The sequence below is a fragment of the Argentina silus genome (assembly GCF_951799395.1).
Source record: "Argentina silus genome assembly, chromosome: 14".
NCBI lineage: Eukaryota > Metazoa > Chordata > Actinopteri > Argentiniformes > Argentinidae > Argentina > Argentina silus.
In genome coordinates this window covers 12,135,750-12,160,185 of record NC_139668.1, presented here as the reverse complement: position 1 = coordinate 12,160,185, position 24,436 = coordinate 12,135,750, and the positions used below count along the sequence as shown (strand labels likewise).

At 43.2% G+C, this 24,436-nt stretch overlaps 1 protein-coding gene across 1 annotated transcript in view; it reads right to left on the bottom strand.

Moving 5' to 3' along the window:
* Nucleotides 1–24,436, bottom strand: part of spega (striated muscle enriched protein kinase a) — a gene marked incomplete at both ends in the record, with an annotated part of 46,613 nt that overhangs the window by 21,100 nt on the left and 1,077 nt on the right. Inside the window, 6 exon segments of the mRNA XM_083685102.1 lie at nucleotides 1,557–1,739; nucleotides 2,050–2,196; nucleotides 2,462–2,892; nucleotides 3,055–4,068; nucleotides 5,454–5,706; nucleotides 8,293–8,397. Of these exon segments, the coding sequence (XP_083541228.1) occupies nucleotides 1,557–1,739; nucleotides 2,050–2,196; nucleotides 2,462–2,892; nucleotides 3,055–4,068; nucleotides 5,454–5,706; nucleotides 8,293–8,397 (2,133 nt within the window).

Here is a 24,436-nt window from a genome sequence, read left to right as displayed (position 1 = left end):
AATGCTGCATGGAGCTAGCCTTCTGCCAATCTCACATTTCAATCTCATCCTCTATTTCTCTCCCTCTCTCTTCCTTCCCTCCTCCTATCTTGACTCCTACTGTAGCTCTCTCATTCCTTCTCTCTGTCTTCACACTAATTACTGTGCGACACACCTTCACTGCCTATACTGGAAGATTACTTTTCATATATGTCTCAGTCCTCTCAAAACGTATGCATTTCCCAGATTTTCACAAACCTAAAAAAAACTTTGGAGAGTAACATTTTGTGGTAAATATTCATGGTGGCAAATACTCAGCATGTGATGTCGGTGGATTTAATTCAGACACTTTAATACTCCAAATCTCCTTGAATATAACATCCCTAAAAATTCCTTCTCTTTCTACCACATCCATCTCATACTCTAGCTTACTGTGTAAAAATGTAAAATCCCCCACATCCAAGTATGACTCATAATCTTCCGGAACATGAGTTTGACAATTCCTGACTTCAACCCTGCACTGTGAAATCTAAATTCTTTATGATTGCAACATTAATCTCATACAGGGACATACAACAGACTGCAATTACCACGAGAACAAGGGGGGGGGCTAAAAATACCCCTGAGTTAGCCTCTGCTGGCCTAATATGGCAAACCATCCGTAGTGCTGAGTTAGCGCCAGAGAGCTAAAGCATTCTACAGAGGAACACTGTTGACAACACTGAGGAAGAGTATGTGGATTTCACAGGTTATGGATTGAATATTTTGGTTTCCTCAAAACATCTGGAATGTGTCGCTCTAAGAGGGAGTGGCATATAAGAGCTACTGTATATTGGGTTGTCACAGAACTATGCATGTCTGTTTTAAGTACGTTATTGCAGCTATTATTAAAGTGGCTCTGAATGGCTGCAGTTGCAATTGGGGATCAGACTAGAGAGGTCTGAATGTCTTGCTTTGTTTAGAATACAACGCATCTCATTCTTGAATTGAAGTATCACTCCGACACTGGTGCACATTCTATGTATTACAAGGAAGGGAAGAAGGATGCATTTTCGAAGTATTCAGGCTTTGTCTCATTGCCGGCAAGCACTGAGCATAAACTAATAACTGAACTAACCAAAAGTGAGCTAAAAATATATAGCCCATGTTTTTATCCAAGAGGAATAATCATTTTGTTGACAATACACATTTCCCAGTTTTGAACAGCAGCCTGGCTTTAAAAGCTGGACACCTTTTGTGACTGGCAAGCTTGTGTTTTTTAAATCCACCAGGGGACCAGAATGCCTTTAACAATTGATGAGTTGCCATGGTAACTATCAGTGTGAAGAGCCTGGGCTGGGATGCAGAGCATCGTAGTCATTAAGACAAAATGTCAGAGGAGAGCTGGCAGGGGATTAGGATGGGGAGTGTGTATGTATGTTTGTGTTTTTGTGTGTGTGTGTGTGTGTGTGTGTGTGTGGGTTTGGGTGTGTGTGGGTTTGTGGGTTTGTGTATTCATTTCATTTACCTTTAATGTTGAGTGTGGCCTTGTGTGTATATGCCTGTGTGTGAATGTGTCGCTCTGTGACCTTACCCACCTGATTTGATGTAGAGCGTGCCGTAGCAGGATGCTTTCCCGGCTGTGTTGACAGCTGTGACGCAGTACGTCCCTGCGTCACCCGGCCTCATCTGTTTTATCACCAGGGAATGCATCTCCCCTTCAGCCTTAACCACATGAGACAAGCTGCTTCTTATCTCAGTGTTGCTCTTCTTCCAAGTCACTGCCAGGGAGTAACACACACACACACGGACACACACACACACAGACACACACACACGGACACATAGGTTTAGTCACATTCCCTTTCCCAGTGTGTAGGTGTGGAATGATGTGTGGCCCCTGAGCATTAATCCAAGGCCAGTTTTGCATTACGTCCATTACATCCGAATGGTCTGTATGTATGTAAGTATGTATTGGGGTAGGTAGACCTGTGGCTAAAGGAATATTTCACACATCGAAATGGAATTAGATGACACCGTTTCAACAACGCCAGATTGCAACTTTAAGCCTGAGATCTAGCTAGAGATTACCTGTAGGGAGTGGGTTGCCAGTGATGATACATCTCAGAATGACTTCAGAGCCGGTTGGGGTGCTGGTGTCCCTCAGGGGCCTCTCAAACTCTGGCGCCTCAGCTGGCCCCTCCTCTGCAGACATGTACGAGTCATCTGAAGAGTTGCCTACAGCAAGGGAGACAATAACTGTCATTGTTCACCTGACATTTCAACTTTTTGTATTGTTTTTTAGGAGATGATCTGTGGGATGGCGTATGCTAAATGTAGTCCATTTTGTTTTGGGTTTATTACTCAACATACAGTATGTGGTGTATTAATCGATTTAGATCAATTCATTAAATTATTCATGAATTAATTAATCTATTCCTTGATCCATTCATCTATTCATTCAATCATCCATCCATCCATCCATTCCTTCAGAATCCCATACCTTGCTCAGGAGACATGGGCTGCCTGGCATGCCCTCTTTTACTCTTATGGCTCCTCCCCTCCTTCTTCCCACCTCTGCTTCTCTTTACATCTCTCTTCTCTCCAGCCTCTTCTTCCTCCATGGGTTCATCCTCCACCACAATGGTGGGGATGGTCAGCTTCAGGGCTGGAGAGGTTCTCCCCAGCTCACCCTTCCTCCTCTTGATCAGAGGGCTAATAGAAGGGGTGGGGGAAGGGATGAGCCTGGGGGGCTTTGCGGGGTACTGGACTTCTGGCTCTTTGGCATGGAGTGGGGGTTCTCTCTGTGCGGTGGGGCTCTGGGACCTGCAGTCCATCTTGGGTGGAGGCTGTTCCAGGTCTCTAGATGGTGAAGGTGGTTGTTCCTCAGCTGTGAGTGGTGGCTTCGGGGATTGAGAGCTCTGGAGAGTTTCCCTGCATGGAGAATGTGTCTACTGCATTATGTAATATTGAGTATGGAGTAGAAATACTGTGAAATGATGTAGGATGTTTATGCTGTCATTACAGTATTCAGAATTGAGAATTCAAACACACACACACACACACACACACTATTAATGGATCATCTCAGCCTACCTGGCTAGGCTCCTCCGTGTGACTCCTGGTGATCGTCGTCCTGGTAACTGGTTAACTGCCGCTGTCTCCATGGCAACATAGGTTTTTCCCATAACTTGCAGTGTTGCACTATCTGCAGGCACTCTCTTAGACTCTGACTTCTGTGCTGATGCTTGCTCCTTATGTGCCACTTCCTTTTGATCACTCAAACCCTTCTCTTGGGACGAAGAAGATGATTTTTGTGACACTCTTTCACCTGCGCTCCCTCCTTCTCCTCTCTCCACCAGGACCCTTTCCCTCTCCTCCAGCTTCTTAACCACCTGAGGGGGAATAGGCTCCAGCTTGCCCACGGAGAGCCTCTCCCTCTGGGGTAGCTGTTCAGTGGAGTAGGCCTTCTTCAGGTTGGGTCTTCCCACCAGCTTCTTGATCCTCTGGAGCTCCTCTGTGAACTTGTTCTGGACCCTCTGGGTATAGCTGGGTTTGTCTTCCAGGGACGAGGCCCTCTGTTTGAATGCTGAGCGCCTCTGACCCGCGCCCGGCTGTGCTCCCTGCCTCTCCTCCTTGCAACCTCTCATCTGTTGCCCGCTGTTGTCCGAATCACAGGATGCCATCCGGCCGAATCCAGCCCAGGAACGGCCCGACACAGACCCCCCGCCACCAGGCAGTTCAATGCGTTCCTCAAACGCACGGACCTTATCAAAGATCTTGGAGCCGGCACGGGCAACTTTGGGCGTCATGCCACCACTGCTACCACCGGGAGCTGTGTCTTTTTCTGGTGCTTTGGGATTGGTATTTTGAGACCTGCTGTCACTGCCCTGTGATGTTACTCCTGAATGTTCCGTTTTGGCCACAGCACCTCCTAGGTCTCGGTCTTGGGTACTGTGCGTGGTGACACCATTCTTTTGGGTTGTCGGGTGGGATAGAAGTTGACTGGACAGGGGAGAGGCAGGGAAGGAGGATGGGCTAGTTTGGGGGGAAGTTGGAGATGGGGAGCCATAGGAAGGGAGCACCCTTGAGACATCAGCAGGTTTGATCCTGGAATTGGGGGATTGACGGAAATGGAAATTAAGAGGCAGAAGGGGTGAGGAGGGTGTTCCCAGGTTTTTAGAAGAGGGATAAATGTCAAAGTGTGTTTACAGTACAAGCTAGGTAGAGTGTCTTTCTCAATTGGTGTTTGTGTGTGTGTGTGTGTGTGCGTGTGCACGTGTGCGCGCATGTGTGTGTGTGTGTGTGTGTGTGTGTGTGTGTGTGTGTGTGTCACTGCTTTATGAAATACTGATACTGATCTTAGTCAATATGTGTTTGAGTGCTGGTTTCTCATGATCAAGTAGGATAGAGAAACCATTCACAATAAAGATAAAGGAGTATTGACATGAAAAAAAATTAAGGGAATTCACTTTTCACAAATGCACCAAATTCATATGGATTCTAATAACAAGATGATATAGGAACGATAATTCATCTGTGTCCACAACAACATGAATAAACAATTGCCTGCATGTTCCAGTGACACATGTACATAGGAATAATTAATGGTTTAGTTAACCATATACATTCCCTATCATCTAACTCTAACTCTTCCAACATAACCGGTAAAGACCTCTATGCATAAACTATGAACACAATCACACATGCTTTAACAAACCTTGTTAGATGGACAGCTTGCAAAATACATGTTGGCAAATATTATCTTGGATTAAAGCCATGAATCATGCATGTCACACCAATATTATGAGGGTATTCAGGATTATCTGAATATCTGTTAATTCAAAAGGAAATTGTCAGTTTAAAAGGGGCAAATTTGTTTGATATAAAAATGTCATGCAGCACAAACCAACAAATCAAAGGCTCCAGTGGTACTTTGATAACATCATAAAATATATATTCAATTGAGATGGTCGTATGAAAATGTTATACAAAATGATCATAGTCTAGTTACATGTCATAGCAGTACAACACAAGTCATCTAGTTTAGTTCAGGTTTTAAGTCAAACCATGCTCAAGACATAACCAAACAGAGCCGTAAAATAAACGGTGTGGAGTCAAAGGAAAGTATGAACTCAAAAACTAAATGGAAACAATGATGTAAAAGGAATCAAGGATGATATAAGAAAGCTAAATCACTTGATAAGATCAAATAAGACGAGAACACAAAAGAGAATTAAAGATACATGTATTGTATATATGATAAAAAAAATCTGAATCTCTGGTAGAAATGAGTCTAGGGAAATTAAGTGAAATGTATGATTTGTGTTTTGTTTGTGTGTCTGTTTAAGTTTGGAATTGGTTGGAGGCTGCTCTTTTCTCATTAGAATCATGGGAAAAGTAGTCCCTATAAAGGCACAGAAAAAGTTCTCCCCCGGTAGAGGCTGAACATGCTCCCGTAGTAGTCGCTCCCTACTGACACACTTTCCTCTGACCCCAGCACAGGGCGAGCCAGGTTAGCATGAGACGCCCGAATCAGGGGCTCCACTCCCAGGTGTCGGACAGGGGCGGCCCCCTCAGCGGGAGCCAAGCCCAGCGCTTGCCTGTGGGCGGTTGGGTCCTGGGGCCCTGGAGGCCGCGAGCCCAGAGCCAGCAACTCCCGCTCCACCACAGGGTCCTGGCCCCCAGGCAGGGTGGCCCTACGCTCAGCACCGTCAGGGCCCATCTCCATCATCCTACCTCCTTCACCTAGAGGGGCCAAAGGGAGAGATGGATCAGTATGTGGAGAGATGGAGAGATCCCAAATGGACCCAATCCCAAATGGAGCCCTATCGCCTATGCACTTAAGATCTGTGAGGATTAGTATAAATAGTATAGTGGAAATTTCACCTAGTTTATCTATAAGGCAAGGTGGGACTATCACCATATTGATTACAACTATCCAATCCTCTCAGATCTACACAAGCACCTATGGAGTGGAAAGGAATTTGAATGTGAGAGAAATTTAATAGAGAAAGAAAAAAGGCAAATATAGAGAGAAAAGGAGAGAGAAATCGAATACAGACACTAGTGACAGTGATAGTGATAGAGAACATAGACAGCTAAACGGAGATTGAGAGAGACAGAGGGAACGGGTACTGTAGCTAGACAGGGCTTGAGTCACAAGAAATGGACGACAATTTAAACCTACTAAGATGATTGATTGAGTGGAGTGCGGGAAATAGGGAAATGTGCAAAATGTGTTCCACCACGAGCCCTGAAAGAAGCCCTTCCCCTAACAAATCAGATAATGATTGACATTTTAGCGAGGGGAGATGGAGGCAGAAATGCATCCTCAGCTGAAAGAACTTGAAGTCAGCAGCTTCCGTTAATGACCAAAAACCTTTTATTGGATAGAGACGGGGATGGAGGAAAAAAATAAGTCGACAGCCTCTGCCACAACCACTGAGGATTTCAGACTGACTCAGCTCCACTGAAATTAAACCAAACACAAAATGAGGAATATCTCGTGACAGTGTGTGTGTGTGTGTGTGTGTGTGTGTGTGTGTGTGTGTGTGTGTGTGTGTGTGTGTGTGTGTGTGTGTGTGTGTGTTGGGAAAACCCTTCACTTTCTCTCTGGCAATAACATTCCTCAGTTTGTGGCTAATGGCAGACATTATTTTCCACGCAACTTTCGTTTCGTTCATGCGCAACTCAATTCACAGAAGGGTCCATTGGAACTAATACATTTTGTCACTAAGATTTAATGTCATTCTTGGGTTAAATCGAATTAGTTGGTGGAATGAAATGTACTGTATTAGAGGTGTTTTTTAAATTCTGTGCTAACACGGGAGAGTGATTAGAAGACTCGAAAGATTTTGCGGTCCCATTACCACATGTAAGGCTTTATGGAGCCATCAGAAACCCTTCATAAGGCCTATCAAAAAGCTTAGCAGATCATAAGAAAATGTCATGCTTTATCAATGGTGGAAAATAACTGGATGTAAGGAGCTGTCATAGCACCCCTTATAGAATGACTTATATCGTACATTATTTCTGAAACATCAATGTAGGCTTTATTTAGGTTTATGAAGGATTTCTGAAGGGTTTTTCAGTGGGACCGATTCTGTTTGTATATGTTAGGCTAATGTGTTATGCCTCTCACTCAACGTGAGGCAACAAGCAAGAACCATTTCTTTATGTGAGTTCTTTGGCTATGACGGAACTAATGCTGAATCACAACTCCACTCTCGTTTGATATTCTCTCGCTTTATTTTGCATTCCTCCCTGGGGAGTGACGGCACACTCAGTCTGCCAACATGAAACCTTAGAAACCAAACCGTTTCTTTACAACCGAGGAAAAAATTGATTTGCTCTGCGAGAAGAGGGTAACCATATTCCTGATCTATATTTAGCAAGCCTGTTGACCCTGTTGTGAAGCAGTGCATCTAGTTTGGTGTCGCCAGTGAATACATGCCCCTATAGCAAACAGTCACAATGAATTCTCAGGTTCAAAGAATTCCCAGGAGATTTGCAAAAGTCTGCTGATGATTAAAATAACAAAACATGAGTTACTTTTCATTGTTTTTACTTTGAGAGAACCTTGCAACCATGAAATGTAGATGGACATGATAAGCCTACAATTACAAAGGCATAACCAAATGGGAACAAGACAACCTTCTTATTTGGTTCCAGACCTCGGCAAAATACTTACAGTATTTCAAATATTTGAAAAACATGAAGTGAACTTGATTTAGCTTTTCTTCCATGCAGAGTTTGCGCTTTTGAGACTAATCCTTTGGTTCAATTGTGCCAGGTACAAGACAGGTCCAAGACAATTTACCTGACATATGTAGGTCAGTGTGTCACACAGTTACATCACATGGTGAAAGATTAAAGGGCCTCTGTCATATCGCATTTCATCCAATGTGTCTCGCAGCGTGTGCCAACACACAAACCGCAATCAAACTGCCCTTGGCTGATCAATATGATTTATTACAATGGGGTTTTTAGAGATGGCTCTCCGTTAAATCTAAGACATTGGAATGCACAGAACAAGGCAAGGTTTACGAGCACACTAAAAGCCACCATGCATGCTGTCGCACCACAATTCACTTTTGGATCAAAATGATTTATTGTCCAAAATGTTGAGAGAAGGTACTGTGATGAACGTTACTGGAGCTGATTGTCTTGACCAAGAACCAAACACAATTCACTGGTGTTCAATTGGCGGTTACATTAAGGACGTAAAGAACATGCATTCTCGCAGCACAAGAAGAGTTATGTGTTTTACTGATCCCGGAAAACCCTGTTACCTGATTAAGGTCCTAAATCACAGATAATTAAGGGAATTACCTGCAGGCACTCTGCGGCCAGCCTTATCCTGGAGCCGTCCGGGTCCATCCTTGGATTCCATGGGTACCTGGGGCTCTGTGGCTTCATCTTCTGTGTTCTCAGAGTCTATGTGGAGAAAGAGCAGGAAGAGGAAGAGGAGGAGGAGGAAGAGGAGGAGAGAAGGCAACATAAAACAACAGCCGAGTAACAAATGACACTTCACTTTCACTTAGCACCAGAGAGGCTGATGGGTAATAGGGTTGAGCCTTGGCAGACCTCCTGGGGAGGAGCAAAGGGGACATCACTGAACCATGACATAGAGCCAGCTGTGGCTTACTAGACTGATTGAAAATTCCTTTTAGAAATAGAATACTAGATTGGTTATTTCACAGCACATAGCACTGACAATAGATAATGCTGGAAGCAGACTAGCATTCATAACTATTAGAATATAAACCCACATTTGTTTTAAACAATAGAATTACATTCTTTGTATCCCCAACTGTCACTTTTATCTCACTAATGGTGTCTAGTACTTATTTCTAATAGATACATTTTTAGCACCCTTTAACAACTTAATCATGGTCTCTGATATTAAGTAAATTGATCTGTCATGAGATCAATGGGAAAATACCACAATGGAGACCGATATTTCTCTGAACTACAGTATAGGTATGGGAGAAAACATCAAGCATGTACCATTGAAGAGAATTAATAGAGTGCAATGGGTGGAAAGAAAGACATTGAGTAATTAGCCATGCAAATGTATTGGAAATAAACCTTTAAGAGACAGATGGAACTAATGGATAAGGATAGATAAAGATAGGGAAGGAAAAATGGCGTCCACGGAAATAGGGAGGGCCTGTCATAATAGCTTTGCTTTTAAAGGGACACACTTGGTTCCTTACCCTGAAAGAGTTTATAAACAAGGACACTTCAATCCACACTTTGGTTCTATTTATCTAGACACCGTCAACCGATAGCGGTTAGCATTTTTTTACCAAAAACCGAAAGTCGAGGGGTAGCTAAATTAGCATGTTTGAAATGTCATGCCTGAATCATCTCAAAGCCATTTAAATCAAGTCTTTTACATGCCCATCAATACCCTGATGTATTGTAGTTTGTACAATGCGGGACAGAGAAGATTCAGGTATGTGCAATGATGGCGAGTCAGAGGAGCTCGCACTTTTGGAGTGAAGCATGTTCTAATGCCTCGGCTCTTGCCTACCATTATTAAGGACATGAATCAGCACGATTGTGCGTAAAAGGTTGTTCTTCAATAATGTGACGAAGGTTACTAAAGATGAGCATCTAGTAATATATAGCGTGAAATCTCACGCATGGAGGGGCTTAGTCGGGTTAGACAATTCAATCATGTACGACAAAACCGGGGTATGCTCTTAACCAGGGTATGGGCCATTGTTCCAGTTACTATTTGCATGTATATATAGTCATTGAGTCTTTTCAGAGAATTTTGGATGATTTTGGGATTTGGAAACATGCTAATTTGAGTACCATTGACTTTCATTGGTTTGCTGAGTCAAAGAAGCTCTCTTCAATCTCTGTTTCTGCCAACACATAAGGCTTTTAGATGTGTGTTTGTCAACAGAGGGGTAGTAGGTATTGGCAAATGTAACTGACGCTATTTGTATTCTGTGGTAACCACCCCCAAAACTGTCCCCTTATCTTTGATTTTGAGGAAGATTACCACAAAATCAGTATAGCTCACTAACAGCTAAATTTGATCGAACTATCTGTTTACAAACAGGCACCACTGTGGAATCTGAAACAGATGAAGGAGTACACCTTTAAGCAACATACACCCCAACGGACATAACTGTGGAAACCACTAGAGTGGATGATGTCATAGACACCTAATGCTCTGTTCTATTCTCTATGGTGGGAACACTGAAAACAGAGGTAAAGATAGTAGAGAGGCCCAACCAAATAACCACATTTGTTACATAAATCATAACCAAAATACAGAGAAAGCAGATGGACAAATGACTGAGTGAGTGAGAGAGAGCGAGAGAGATAGAGAGAGAGAAAGAGAGAGAGAGAGAGGGGAAGAGGACAAGGCGGGGTTACCATAGCTTTGCTTTCGGCAGGAGCGGAAAACTTCGCTTCCATAGTGGCAGCAAGAGAGGGCAGATGGGAGAGCACCGTTACTATGGAAACCACCATCCCGCTCACCCACACCACCAATCCTCTCCATAGCCATTAGAGTCTAAAATCACCACCCAAACTGTCTGGCTGACAAATACGTTCACTGGTAGAGTCTGCGAAGGAAGAGGCTCGCAAACGGGTTACGCCTCATTGAGCCTAATGTAAAATCTGCTACTGTGACCGCTATTGTAAGTAAGAAAAAAGTCCATGTAAAATGAACAATAACAATCATCATACAGCTTTACCACTCCATTTACTCATGTATATACGTAGATCCACTCATCTGCACAAAATGTGTCTAAATAGCCGGCACACAAGGCAAGGGAAATCAACTCAACAATGTAATCATCAGAGGCTATATGTCAAAACGGCTAGCTGCAATATGCATATAGTCGATTAGATTTGCAGTTTAAGGACTCTTTTTTTTGTTGTTGCTGAGATGCCAGATGTTATACTGTAAACCAAGCTGTTATGCAGAGATGCAACAATACGATTACAAGAAAATTGATTTGTGGGGGAGGATGCATTCTGACAACTGAATAATAAAAACAAGCCTAAAGTCTTGTCTTACGATATTTAAACCATAAAATATGCATGAATAAGCTACTGCAAATCACAGGTTTAAAACACTGTAATACTTTAATACAGAGATATCTTAAAAATACCAGACATCTCAAATACATTTAAAGGATTAAATTCACAGTAAAGTTCAGATTCTGTGTTGTAAATCACTTTTACTGACAACACACCATGGGTGAACCTGCCAAATGTCCGGGTAGAATGTCCAGTTCTCTGAAATGAGAGAGATACAGGATTGTATGATTCAAAACAGCAAGCAGTAGAACCAGGGGTTGTATATTATTTTAGGGTACATAATTACCTAGTATTTACTGAATAATATGGTATGGTGGTAATCACATAACAACCCATGAGTTACCTGTTTTGTTTTTTTCGTATTCATGAACTCACAACCAGCCACCATTTGGTACCAGTAGTTATCAATTGTGTTGAATCATTTGAAGTAAGTACAAGAAATCCACAATCCATCTCTAGTGTATCTTTAACAAAAACGGGACATGATCCTTAACAAAAAGAGGACATTCTCCTATAATCTATAAAGACGAGATCCTCTGTGCTTAAAATACATGATTTTACTGTACAAGTGAAGAAGCTCATTAGCATTTTCTTGGTCCTGTTTCTACTGGGTGTTTCCATGTATTTATAAAACACTTATGTGGTAGAATTCAGCACAATGGATAACTACCTATTACCTTACGGTTCCAGGTGCTCCACAAATAACTAATTGTGTATTACTATTACTATTGTGTATTTACCATTTGACAGTTTGAATCATAAGTAAATACCTGATAATTGTGTACCCTCATATAAAACGTTATCAGAACTCCATCACGTAGCACATGCTATAATCGAAACACAGTAGGCCCACCTAATAACCTGATAACTTATTATACTGATAACCTGATAAGCCGTTACTTGAACCTTAAGCTTTCATGGAGACTATCGATCAGGACCTTGGAGAGCACCTTGCCATGAGTCATGACATTGCAGGCCGGCAGAAAACAAAGTAAGTGCAAGGTAATGATTCCTTTGATAGATCTTCCTGCTCTCCAAGTATCCTGCTCGTTGGTTTTTGCCAGCCGGTTTGATAGAGTGTGCCTGGTGGCTATTGTGTGACGACGGAACCCACTAGAAGCTTCCATTGTCCTCTCTTAATCCTGATTATGGTGGCCCCCAGGCAATTTTATCAGCAAACAGCAGAAATAAACTGCGTTTTTGCGCAGTAAAGGCTTGGCGAAGATTGGCGAACATTTGAACGGCAGATTTTCTTTCAGAACAGCATCATTCTAGTTAAATCAACTTTAATTACAGTCAAAGTTTGTAGAGAATATGTTCGACAAGGTCTATTGAGAGTTGCAGAAAATAAATACATATTGTAGGCTATACGAAACTAGAAAATGTTTACTTTCTCCTTGGATGTTAGATTTTAGATGTCTATGCTGGGGCACTGACATACTTTTCTGTGCTCTACAGATCTGATATCTCCAATATTGTACAGGTATAGTTATGCAGTATCTGTATCTATATCAGTGGAGGCTGGTGGAGGTAGAAATCAGAGGACGGGCTCATTGTAATGCATGGAATGGAATAGGGAATGGTATTAAACACGCCAGTCCCCCAATTTCTATCTCCGCGAGCATCCCCCTGATCTGTATCATAATCTCCAAAAGATTCACTCATACTGTAGTAGTTTTAAAAAAAGACAGAATATGTGTTAAAGGGCAAATGTACACTGAACTACATGATAGGCATTGAATGGGATATCACATTTATTTGACTGTGCGAGCGAAATGGTCAATTCTGTAGCTGATTTTCTCGACTTCTCCCTAACCACCCTGGGCGACAGGATGTGACATTGTCCCCCAGGGTGACATTCTTTGTTACAATGCGCTGTGGGTAACCACATCCTCTGTGCCACGGGGCATTCAAACTTAAAGGACACTGGAGCTGTTTTCCAGCGAGAAGGATTTTATTAATCTATTTTTACTTATATTACCTATAACAACAAAAGTCTTTGCAAATGGTAAAAGGGTGGGGCATCAAATTAGGAATCTCTCTCTCTGCTTTGTTCCAATGGTTCTAATCTATCGCATATCCAAAATAAACTCTGTGGGATAAAACGCATTTTGACAAAACAAAAATCAACAACATGCACTACCATATCCATGCAAGTCAGTGAAGGCAATGGACTGACCTGGAACCTCTTCTTGGACCAGATTTTCTTCATATCTATAAGTAAGTCTCGTCTCGATGCCTTCCTCTGTGTACAGGATTACCTGTGGCTCATGAACACATTGCTACAATCTTACTCAAACTCAGGGTGTGGCGCAATAATTCCCCCAATGGAAATGAGAAGGAGCTCTTGGCATGTGGGCCGACTGATCCTCTGCCCTTGCTAGATGAGAGGAGAGAGGATCACAATCCTCAAGATCCAGGTGTCTTTGTGTTGGAGTGGGTATCCGCTAATGTGAACAGCATCCCTCTGACGTATGCACTGCCAGAGGAGACGATTCTCAGCCGCTGAGCCGGTCCCCCTGCTCCCCCCTCCCTACTCCCCCTCTTCAGTCAAGCCCCTCCTTGGAGCGACAGCAGCTATGCATGAACAGACTGAGACCCCAATGTAGGAAGGACAGTGGAGAGGTCAAGAGAGAAAAAGAAAAAAGAAATAGGTCCTGTGGAGCATCCCCTCACTCTCTCTCTCTCTCTCTCTCTCTCTCTCTCTCTCTCTGTCAGCAACAACAGCTTGCTGATTGCGAGAATGAGAGGGAAAGAGTGAAAGAGATAGCGAGAGAGAGAGGGGGGGAGGGAGGGAGAGACAAAGAGAGAGAAGTGGGGAGCAACAGAGCTTGAGAGGGAGGAGTGTGGAGAGAGAGAAAGAGAAAACCAGAGAGAGAGAAAACCAGAGGGAGGGATAAAAGAGACAGAGGGAGAATAAATGAGAGATGGAGAGAAAAAGAGCGAGAGGGGGAGAGAGAGAGAGAGAGAGAGAGAGAGAGAGGGAGAAAGCAATCCCTCAGTTCTGTTTACCTCCAAAACAAAGAGTGTGCATCCCCCTCCCCAGCCTCACCCTCCTAAAATCCTTAATCAAAACAGCTGTTTTCTGATCTCTCTCTCCTCTCCTCCTTTTGCTTTGTTCTCCTGCCTCTGCCCTAGTGTCTTCCCTCCCTTAAGCAGCAGAGGTAAGGAAAGAATGCCGCCTTCAGCAAAACAGCCTCCTCAACCACAAGACATCAATTATTCATTTAGAGTCCATGTCTGTGACGTTGAAGTAATCTGGGGTCGATGTTGCCACCACTATAAATCCTAATCAGCTATTTGCTCAGTGCACAGATGTGTATAGCTCTGCCTCATCACAATATATTTGCAGTGCTTTAAACCCCAGATATATAGTAAATTAGCTAGATTGCTAACTCCGGTGCAACAAACAACCTGTGCATGGTCCTTGACGACAACTGAACAAATCATTAGATAAGTAAATTACATGGGCGTGTTGTATATTTCACAACACAATAGGTTGAATTTTTATCATTGTTTACACAGTACATTTACACACTGCATAGCTTGTATACAGTACCATACAGTATGTCTCTATCCACACTAGTGTGTCAGTAGGTCAGGATCAGAAGAACAACATTCCTCACTATCAATAAATAATATGGAAAATGATCCGCCCTCTCCCACCCTTCCCTTCATCTGTCTAGGAAATAATAGCACTAAATAAGAGATTCTAAAACAAATGCTCATATAACATGGATTGCATTTTAACCTTGTGTGTTTGAAGGGAAGGGAACAGAAGGAGAGATCACAGCAGCATCCTCCAACTGTTATCACCTGGCAATCCTAAACCTCCCCTCTAATTACAAGCCTGTCACCAAGCCACCTTCCAAACAGACACACACACACACGCACGCATGCACGTACACACGCATGCATGCACTCATGCTCACACACACACACACACACACACAAACACACACACATGCGCACACACACACACACACACACACACACACACACTGAATTGTCCTCTCAGACACATCTGTGTCTTCCACTCCTCATCCATCAAATTAATCTAAAAATAATAACACCCAGATTTCAGTGAAAAATCAACCATCCAGAAACAGATGTAGCATTTCGGTCCGAATCATTTACTGTGTTAATGACGATGCTGAACATTATGCTTTTAATGTTGTCAAGTGAGCCATGCTACTGTTTATGGGCCTGGAACACAGAATCAATACCCAGGAGCTATTAACACCAATACACACATCATGAAAAGCCAGGTGTTAAGAGACATAGGGTTTAATCAGCTTTTCTTCAGCTAAATCCTCCATTTACTGCAGTAATGCAATATTTACATATTACTGTAGGTGTTGGGAAGTCATACAGCTTTTAAGTGCTGTTCCTGTTTCTCAGCTAAGGATGCAGTCTCAACAGTTACAAGCTATTCTTCATCCCCATCCCCTTCCCCCTCCCCCTCCCCCTCCCCCTCCCCTCCCTTCCCCCGCCCATGCTTATTTCTTCCTCTCCCCCAATACATCTGCAGAAAGAGGGATTTTCTCCAGCAGGGAGTAATCAATACAAACACTTTCTCTGTGATACAATACACATGGCTACCACCATCACAGTTCACTCGACCCAGATCGATGCCCTACAGGACCAATCATTACATTGCCTCCTTTTACTGCCATCCAATGAAACCACTAAGAAGCAAATGTCAAAGCTACAAACTCAACAAAGATTTGATCAATCGAGACAGCAATACATACTACATGTCTCACTCTGCCACATTGACAACCATAAAATTGCCTTCCTTGCACTGTACAAAAAACCTCCAGCAGCATGGCAACTTCAAGAGTGACCTCATTCAGGTCCCAAAGACACGTTCCAAAGTATAAACCGTTGGCCATTTGGTTTCCTAGTTGACAGTTGACAGTTAGTTTGGGACAAGGATGTTGGGGGCTGAACTACAGTATGGAGATATACAGTATATATATATATATATGTATATATCTAATCCTATATAAATAGGCCTACATGTACACTAATCACACTTTATTAGGAACACCTGTACACTGTCTCATGGTGGAGGTGGTGTAATGGTGTGGGGAACGTTTTCTTGGCACACTTTGGGCCCGTTAATACCAATCAATCATCACTTGAATGCCACAGCCTATTTGAGTATTGTTGCTGACCATGTGCATCCCTTCATGGCCACAATTTACCCTTCTTCTAATGGCTACTTCCAGCATGATAATACACCATGTCACAAAGCAAAAGTCGTCTCAAACTGGTATCATGAACATGACAATGAGTTCAGTGTTCGTCAGTGGCCTTCCCAGTCACCGGATCTGAATTCAATAGAACACCTTTGGGATGTGGTAGAAAGGGAGATTCACAGCTTGAAAGTGCACCTGAAAAAATCAGCAGGAATTGCGTGATGCAATCATGTCATCATGGACCAGAATCTCAAAGGAATGTTTCCAACATCTTGCGGAATCAATGCCACAAAGAATTGAAGCTGTTTTGAGAGCAAAGGGAGGCCCTACCCAGTATTAGTATAGTGTTCAATAAAGTGCTCAATGAGTGTATCTACCTACAGTTAATGTACTTCTATGGCTCTGGTTTCCATTACATATACTTACAGATACTGAGATTGAGAGATGGAGGGGATACCCATTTACTATTACAATGGCAAGCATACTCCATTTTAATTAGCTTAAAACAATGAGAAACAGAGCAGACTTCACGGAAGCCGGATTGATTTTGTGACAGAGGCAACCTTCAGTCAGAATACTCTTCAGGCATACGGCTCTATCAGCACCATTTATCTGGCATTATCCTCCCGCAGTAGAGAACAGGCCTCCGTGTAGCTGCATCTTAATCCTGTTTGTGTTCAGTATGAGTCACATACTGTTCTTGCAGGTTCAACCACCGGACGATGTACACTAAAGAGGAAACCACAGCTCGCTCTAAAACACTGTTGGCGCTACTGAGTCAAAATTGTTCTTGGATTAAGTCAATATGGATTCCTTTTGGATGCTTGTTGGTTTCCATGTCTGACAAGTAAATGGCGAGCCGTACACTATCATTGTACTGCTACAAAAAGATGGATGATTTCTGATAAATGGTACATGTGTGTATATGCTGGTTGAAAATAAATTGTTTCTGAATGTTTTTTTATTAAATTGTTTTATTATGTACTGTATGTATTTGCAATTGATTATTGTTCAGTTAATTGTCTTAATAAAGTTTCATGTAAAATAAATAATAATAAAAGGGCCATGTGGTTCCACCTGAAATACAGAATACATTAACCATTTCACACTCTTCTGCCGTGCGTCACACCAGACCCAGAAGAGATGAACACAAATGGAAGTATGCAGACAGATATGCAGACCCAGTTCCCATCCTGGGGTGGTAGAGGCCCAGAGGGCAGATGCTGTGGGCAATGTTGATGATCACATTGCAACGTGATCCTATCACCTAATCCTAACCAGACTCAAGGGAGACCATGTGACTGGCGGTACACTAGCAAGAGAGGAACACAAACACTACCAGCGCCAGGCCAAACACAGGGGGCCAATTGCAACCAAACGTTCTGACTTGCCGATTAGCTGTGTGCTTACATCTGGTTATTTAATCCAGGGAGACAGGAGATCATGGGGAGAACAGCGGGTCATGACCATCAGCTGCGTGCAAAATTGAATTCACTTGCAACCAAAAAGCAACACAAATTTAAGCTGAGGGACAGCTAGCCTGTTAGACAAGTGTACGTTTGCTTTCATAGCAGACTGTGGGAAACACCATGTCTGAGGCTACCCCACCCATCTGAATTAATAACCGATCAGAAATCACAAGGTCATCCGGCTCAAGTTGAATGAAGTCAGAGAGGAATATGCGAAGCAATGACTGAGAAAATAAAGATGGATAATGTAAATCATACATACAATTATCTTGAATTGTAATTTTCTTTCACTGTGATGAAAGGCACCAATAGTCTGGTCGAAAAACAGGTTTAAATGTAGGCCTGTTAGAGGTCCACTGGAGGGGGCATGTCGCTTGCAAATGTTTGGTAGCAACCGGATTATCTAATGAGGAGATGAGCCCCAGGTGTATACTATTTGATGCTCTAGTTGCAGGGCGAATCTTGGTTGCAATTAAGATAATGTCTTTCACACCTGTATTTGATTGAACAAGAGACTATCTTAACTTACTATCTTTCTTGGTTGCAATTCAGCCATGGGGCATTACCCAGCCTGTCCTGTCCTGCCCTGCCCTGAACCCCATTAGGCTATTATGATTCAGAAGTTCCAAACCATTTTGAAACCAAAAACAGTGTTGAGCTGACTGCCGAACAATGAGTTTGAGACAGTGTGGAAGTGAAGGAGTCATTGTCTTATAGGACTTTGGGTCCTATTATAATGTATCTATACTATGTATTACAGGGAATGTAACGTAACCTGACATCACACAGATGCCTCTCTCGAGCTTATCTCACTCTAGGACTGGTTTATTTCATCTTCAGGTCTGGCTAGAGGGATGCAGTGGTAGCTGGAGGAGAGAGAGAATGTTACAGTATACTGTGCCTATGGACTAAAATTAGTCATCAAACATATGACCAGAGTCATCAAGCATGACCAGACAGACAGACAGATTGACAAACACCTGGGGCCAAGTGATGTCCAACTCTTACTGGTGGGACACACTGTAAAGTCTCTTTATAATTATAACCCGCAGTTCTAAACATTGAGTTTGAGGTGGCACTATTGCAAATATAAAAGGTACAATCTGTTACTTTCATATTCAGTCAGAAGTGTCACATTTGGGGGTGGGGCTTAAATGTACAGTAACTGCTACTACAGAGTGCTACCGCCCACCAAGGGCAGGGGCACCAAGTCAGTCATTTGGCCATCAAACGTGAAACTTTTTTTTGTTCCCTAATCACTCCTATTGTTTTCTTGTTAGCGATGGCTAAAGTTACTAAAGGTAGTGGCTATTTAAACAACTCTGAACTATGGAATACAGTTTGTCCTGCCCCATAGACTACTTTGAAAGTAGGGAACCATCTGACTATAAGGTGTAAAATAGTGAACTATCCCTTTAACGTAACACTCTCACCTTGAGGTCTTTGTTACTTTAGACATGGTGATAGTCCAGTAAACTACCAGATAAACAGATACAGTACACATATGAAATAATCAGTCTATTTCTTATGTGTCTCTTGATAGCAGAGAACTTACAAATACAATATAACCTTCTTTGAGGCTCCCGCACCAGGGAGAATCCTCAGCAGTCTCCTCATTATTTGAATATTGAGTATAATACTGGAGGCCTATGTTTGCCAGACACCTGTTTGCTCCATCCAGGTCCCAGACTAGAATTAGATTAAAGAAGGATAGGGCAATGACATCATCCTTCAAGACGTTCCAGGAAGTACACTTTTTACTGGGAGCCTGAGATGTGTACATTTCATCACAAACGGTGTAAATTTCATCACTTTGAGAGCTTTAAAGCCACAATTATTTTTGTTGAGGGATGGGGCTAGAGCAATGTAATCACTCTGAAATACTAAGGCATGGAGGTGAATAGACAATGGCTAACATGACTACCATGTGTCAGTGTAACATCACAATTGTCCCATCCCATTTTACTTTACACTACTGTAGATGTAGTTGCCACTCTAAAAAGCTGTAGCGTTCCCTGTCAGACAGAGCTAAAAGGCGTGACTGAAGCGCTACAGTAGTGAAATTTCCCCCTCTGTCTGAAAGGGGTATATATGTGTCAGAGCAGTGAGAAAAAACAAATCGGAAGAAGGAAGCTTAATGTACAATGCTGAATAGAATGACAGCTGTGCAAACAGCATTTTTCCACTGTACAGCAATTTGTACAGTGTCTCTTTGCGTGTGTGTGTGTGTGTGTGTGTGTGTGTGTGTGTGTGTGTGTATGTGTGTGTGTGTGTGTGTGTGTGTGTTTGTGTGTGTGTGTGTGTGTGAGTGTGTGTGTGTGTGTGTGTGTGTGTGTGTGTATGTGTTTGTGTGTATGTATGTGTGTGTGTGTGTGTGTGTGTGTGTGTGTGTGTGTGTGTGTGTGTGTGTGTGTGTGTGTGTGTGTGTGTGTGTGTGTGTGTGTGTATGTGTATGTCTATGTACTTGAATTTAAGCAGTATACTTTTGTATGTATACTTCATCGGTGAGTGCTTCTTCATCTGTGAAACTCACTCTCACCTTTTGGTTTCTTTCTCCTGGGACCAGTCACACTGTCCCTCACACTTCTCAAAGCCTTCCGAGCATCGAGATACTCCTTCCTTATCATGTTTACTGTGGCTATCCCTGTGTGTCCCGCTCTCTTTTTCCTAAAAGATGGATACTCCTCCTCAATGGTCTTTCTTCTCAGTGTTAAAATTTGAACCAAAGTGAGGCAAAGATGTGATTTAAGCAATCCCTCTACATTACACACACTTCTCCCATCTTTTACCACTGGATTATGACCCCAGTGAGGCAAGGAAGACTGCTTCAAATTGGTCACTAATCCTTGTAGGAAGGTAACTCCAAATCCAATCGAGGCGAGAATGAGGTCCTTAAAATGGCTTCTCTTCTTCTTCTTATTCCTGGCCAGGGCAAAGATGTATACCTGATAGCTGATGCTTCACTTTGCTGCCCATCTGCCTCCCTCAGGGCCTCTCTTTTTTCCGTCCCCCCTTACTCGAACGCCGTAGAGCACAACAATCTATTTGGAGTTGGGGGCATAGTTCACTCCCCTACTACGTCCTGCCCCCTCTGTACCCCCACAGTGGGCCTGCATCCCTGTAATAGCAGGAGATTAAACACCATGCTGAACGACCTTTACTGTCCTGCGCTGCTCTGCCTGGACTGAGAGACCCTCTGCCACCAGTGACACACAGAATATTGTATGAGAATGTCGAATCTGATCTAAATTGACAGTACAGCAACCTCAATGAACTACATGTCAGACATAGACAAAGAGACAAATCATGAAATAAAAGATTAGAGCAATGGAACAAATGTCAGCTATTTTTGTGATTTATTGTATACCAGGTAGAAAGGTCAGGTATTGAATCAGTAATTCTACCCAATGTTCTCATGCCTCCTTTGGAGGTCTGTAGAATTTTAGAATAACCGATCTGGCTTGGATTGAGCTGGACAGAACGATAGGGAGAATGTCCTCACAATTTCATTGCATGTTTAATTCCAAGAGCCAATCCTTAAATCCATAAAATATGTCAGAAGAGAGTTTTTGCACTCTCACCCTTGCTTCACTATGCCAGTGATTCTCAGAGAGCAGCACATGCTAGCTCTGGCACTGTTCAACAGAAGGACCTCACGTGGGAGGGAGAGGGGAATCTTGGGAGTAATAGGAACTGACTCAAATGGGCAATTTGGAACATCAGGACTGATCAGGGCATTCAAAGATATCTTGATAGTTTTAAAACATGATTTTATGTGTCTACTATTGATGAATGAAAACAACAAATCCACTGGATTACAGCGTAAAATTCTGCTTTAAGATACAAACCTTGCAATATGATAGACCAAAATTGCATACACAATGATGAATATTTTGGACTGAGTGTGCCGTCATATTCCTACATTCTAAATCTGAAAGAGATTATACACCACTATGTCTGATGCAACTAAAATAGTCTCTCTTGACCATATCAAATGTTAGTCACAGGGACAAGTGCTCCAGTGCATATTTGTCCACTTACTGTATAAGATATACAACTGTACAGTAAATATATTCTTAGAAGAGAATCTACTCCAACAGCTTGTCTTTCACTATAACAAAGTAGAGCTTATCATAGCTATACTGAAATGCGCTAGATTCACATGAACATTCACTATTTTTGGTACAACCAACTATAGCTCCAGACTAACGTGTGAACTGGAGAGAATCAAGCTCAAGTGAGTGCCCATGTAACACGGCCATATTGAGAGCCTAGCATGGGAGTATCCATGTAACTCCATGTAACTTACTTTTCCTGCTAGAATAAAAAAATGGTGAAGATTTGTCGTCAGCTAAAATGTTTACTGACAGGGCTTGGTTATCAAATTCCAGTGAGAGTCTCCATTGATCCATTGAGAGTCTCTAAGATTGTTAAAGTCATTTTGTGCTTGAGGGGAGTTAGGGTTACCATATGACATCATGTCAAGTCATTCAAGATAGTCGATGCATGCTGACTACTGAGCCAAATGTTCCAAGAAGTGACGTCAAGAAGGTGAGTTCCGGATTTGTCGACACTGTGGGTCGACACTAGAAAGCCACATGGCATTGGACTGATTCCTGTGGCTGATACCTTAAAGGGCCAGCCTCAAAACCCAAGCCTTCCCTCCTGGCCCAAATGTGATACATCAAACCTTCTTTTTCACAAGGAAATACATTGGCCCTAATCACTGTCTTCCTGTTTGTGTTTCTCCATGTTTCTCTCTCTCTCTCACACACACACACACACACACACACACCCTTCTCTGTCTCTCTCTCTCTCTTTCTCTCCCTCATTCATCATAGTGATTGTGATTGACTGTGACTGTCTCAGACCCTTCACTGTGGTGTTGCTATAATTACCCATGATGTGTGCTGGTGCAACAGGAGAGCCCAATGGCATCCACACATCACTGGAACACGAGGCCCCTGGCACATACCATGCCATAAATAAGCAAGGGGGAGAGAGACAGAGAAGCGGGGAGGGGAGGGGGGGAGGGAGAGAGAGGCGGAGATGGTAATAAATGAGAGAGAGACTGATAGAAAGAGAGTATATAAACAAATAGAAAAGAGAGAGAGGGAGAGAGATAGAGGAATAAGAGAGTCCAAGCAGACTTATTAAAGCTGTAGAGGTAGTGAGATGAGAGAGAGAGAAAGCACAAGAGAGATAGACAGACAGAGAGGGGAGGAGAGAAGAAGGTGCTGAGTGATATGACAGCTGGGGGCTCTGCGTGCGTGGTCATGGTGAAAGAGATGGATACATGCCCAGGGGGGTGATACAGAGGGGGCACACAGAGAATCAGGAAAGGCCAAAAATGTCACTATCAAAGGGAGGGAGGGGGGAGGACAGAAGACAGGGGGAGATATAGGGAGAGAGGGTGGGGGGGGGGGGGGGGGGCGTGAAGGGGAAGAAGAAGGAAGGGGAATAAAGAAGGGAGGTAGGAGAGAAAAAGAGACAAAGGCTATTAATGTCACCAGGCGAGGGGAGAGAGGGGGGAGGACAGAAGATAAGAGTGGGAGATACTAAGGCAAAGGCTAATAATGTCACCAGGGTGAATGGAGGGAGAGGTGAGTAGAGAAGACGGGATGAGAGGGAGGGAGAAAAGAAGGGAGAGATAGCATGAGGGGAGGAGAGAGAGAGAGAGAGAGAGAGAGAGAGAGGCTCAAGCAAAGGCTATTTATGTCACCAGATGAGAGGAGAGGTGAGGAGAAAAGATCCCCTGGAAGAGGGGAAAAGGGTGAGGAGTGAGGAAAGGGGAGAAAGCGATAAGCAGAGGTGCTCTGGCAAAGGGCAACGACGTCACTGGGAGAGGGTGAGGAGAGGAGAGACGGAGGAGAGCAGACCGTGATGAGCCTCGATACTCAATCAAAGGCTAACAATGTCACACGTCACTGGGAGCAGGAGAAGAGGGAGGGGTGATGAGAGATGGGAGAGAGATAGAGTGGGGAGAGAAAGGAAGGGTAGAGAGGGGGAGGGATCAAAAGAGAGAGTGATAACCATTGGCAAAGGTGGAGAGACAGGGAAGGGTGAGGGGGGGTGAGGAATAAGGTTCAGGGGAATAGGGAGAGGGGACGAGTGCTGAGCAGAGATACTTTGGCGAGGACTTACAACATAAACCCAGGCTGGGAGACGGGTGCAGGTGAAAGAAGAGGTGAGAGGAGATAGATGTGGAGAAGGGATTAGATTGGGAGTTGAGAGGGGACTGGAGAGGGAGGTGTGGGGAGGAAGAGAAAGGGGGGGGGGAGGGCAGAAAGAAGAGGAGGAGTAAGAGCAGAGGACAGGAGAGTGAGTCTTCCAGCCCACATTGCCTTTCAAAAAGATCAATTCATCTCTCTCAGGCTTCAGTTTGCTGTCTTTTAGTGTGAATTTATGCTGTCAGAACTCCCACCCTCAGCACAGCAGCCCCCTAAAGGATTCTAATTATAGACTTGTTATGAAACAACGGGAGCAGGGCAATGCTCCCAGCCAGACCAAAAAATGTTTTAGAAAATGGTTCTTTAATGCTATTGTTTTCCTTTAGACAGTATTCATATCCTCACATTGTTCTGCATGGCAGTTCTGCGTAGGACATATCCTACTGGAAATGTACACATTCTTAACATGCTATTGCATTACAGATTAGAATGTGTTTGCTGAAGCACTTACTAAAATGTTGTGGTCAATTTTTTGTTAAGAGTATTGCAGGTTGTAACTGTA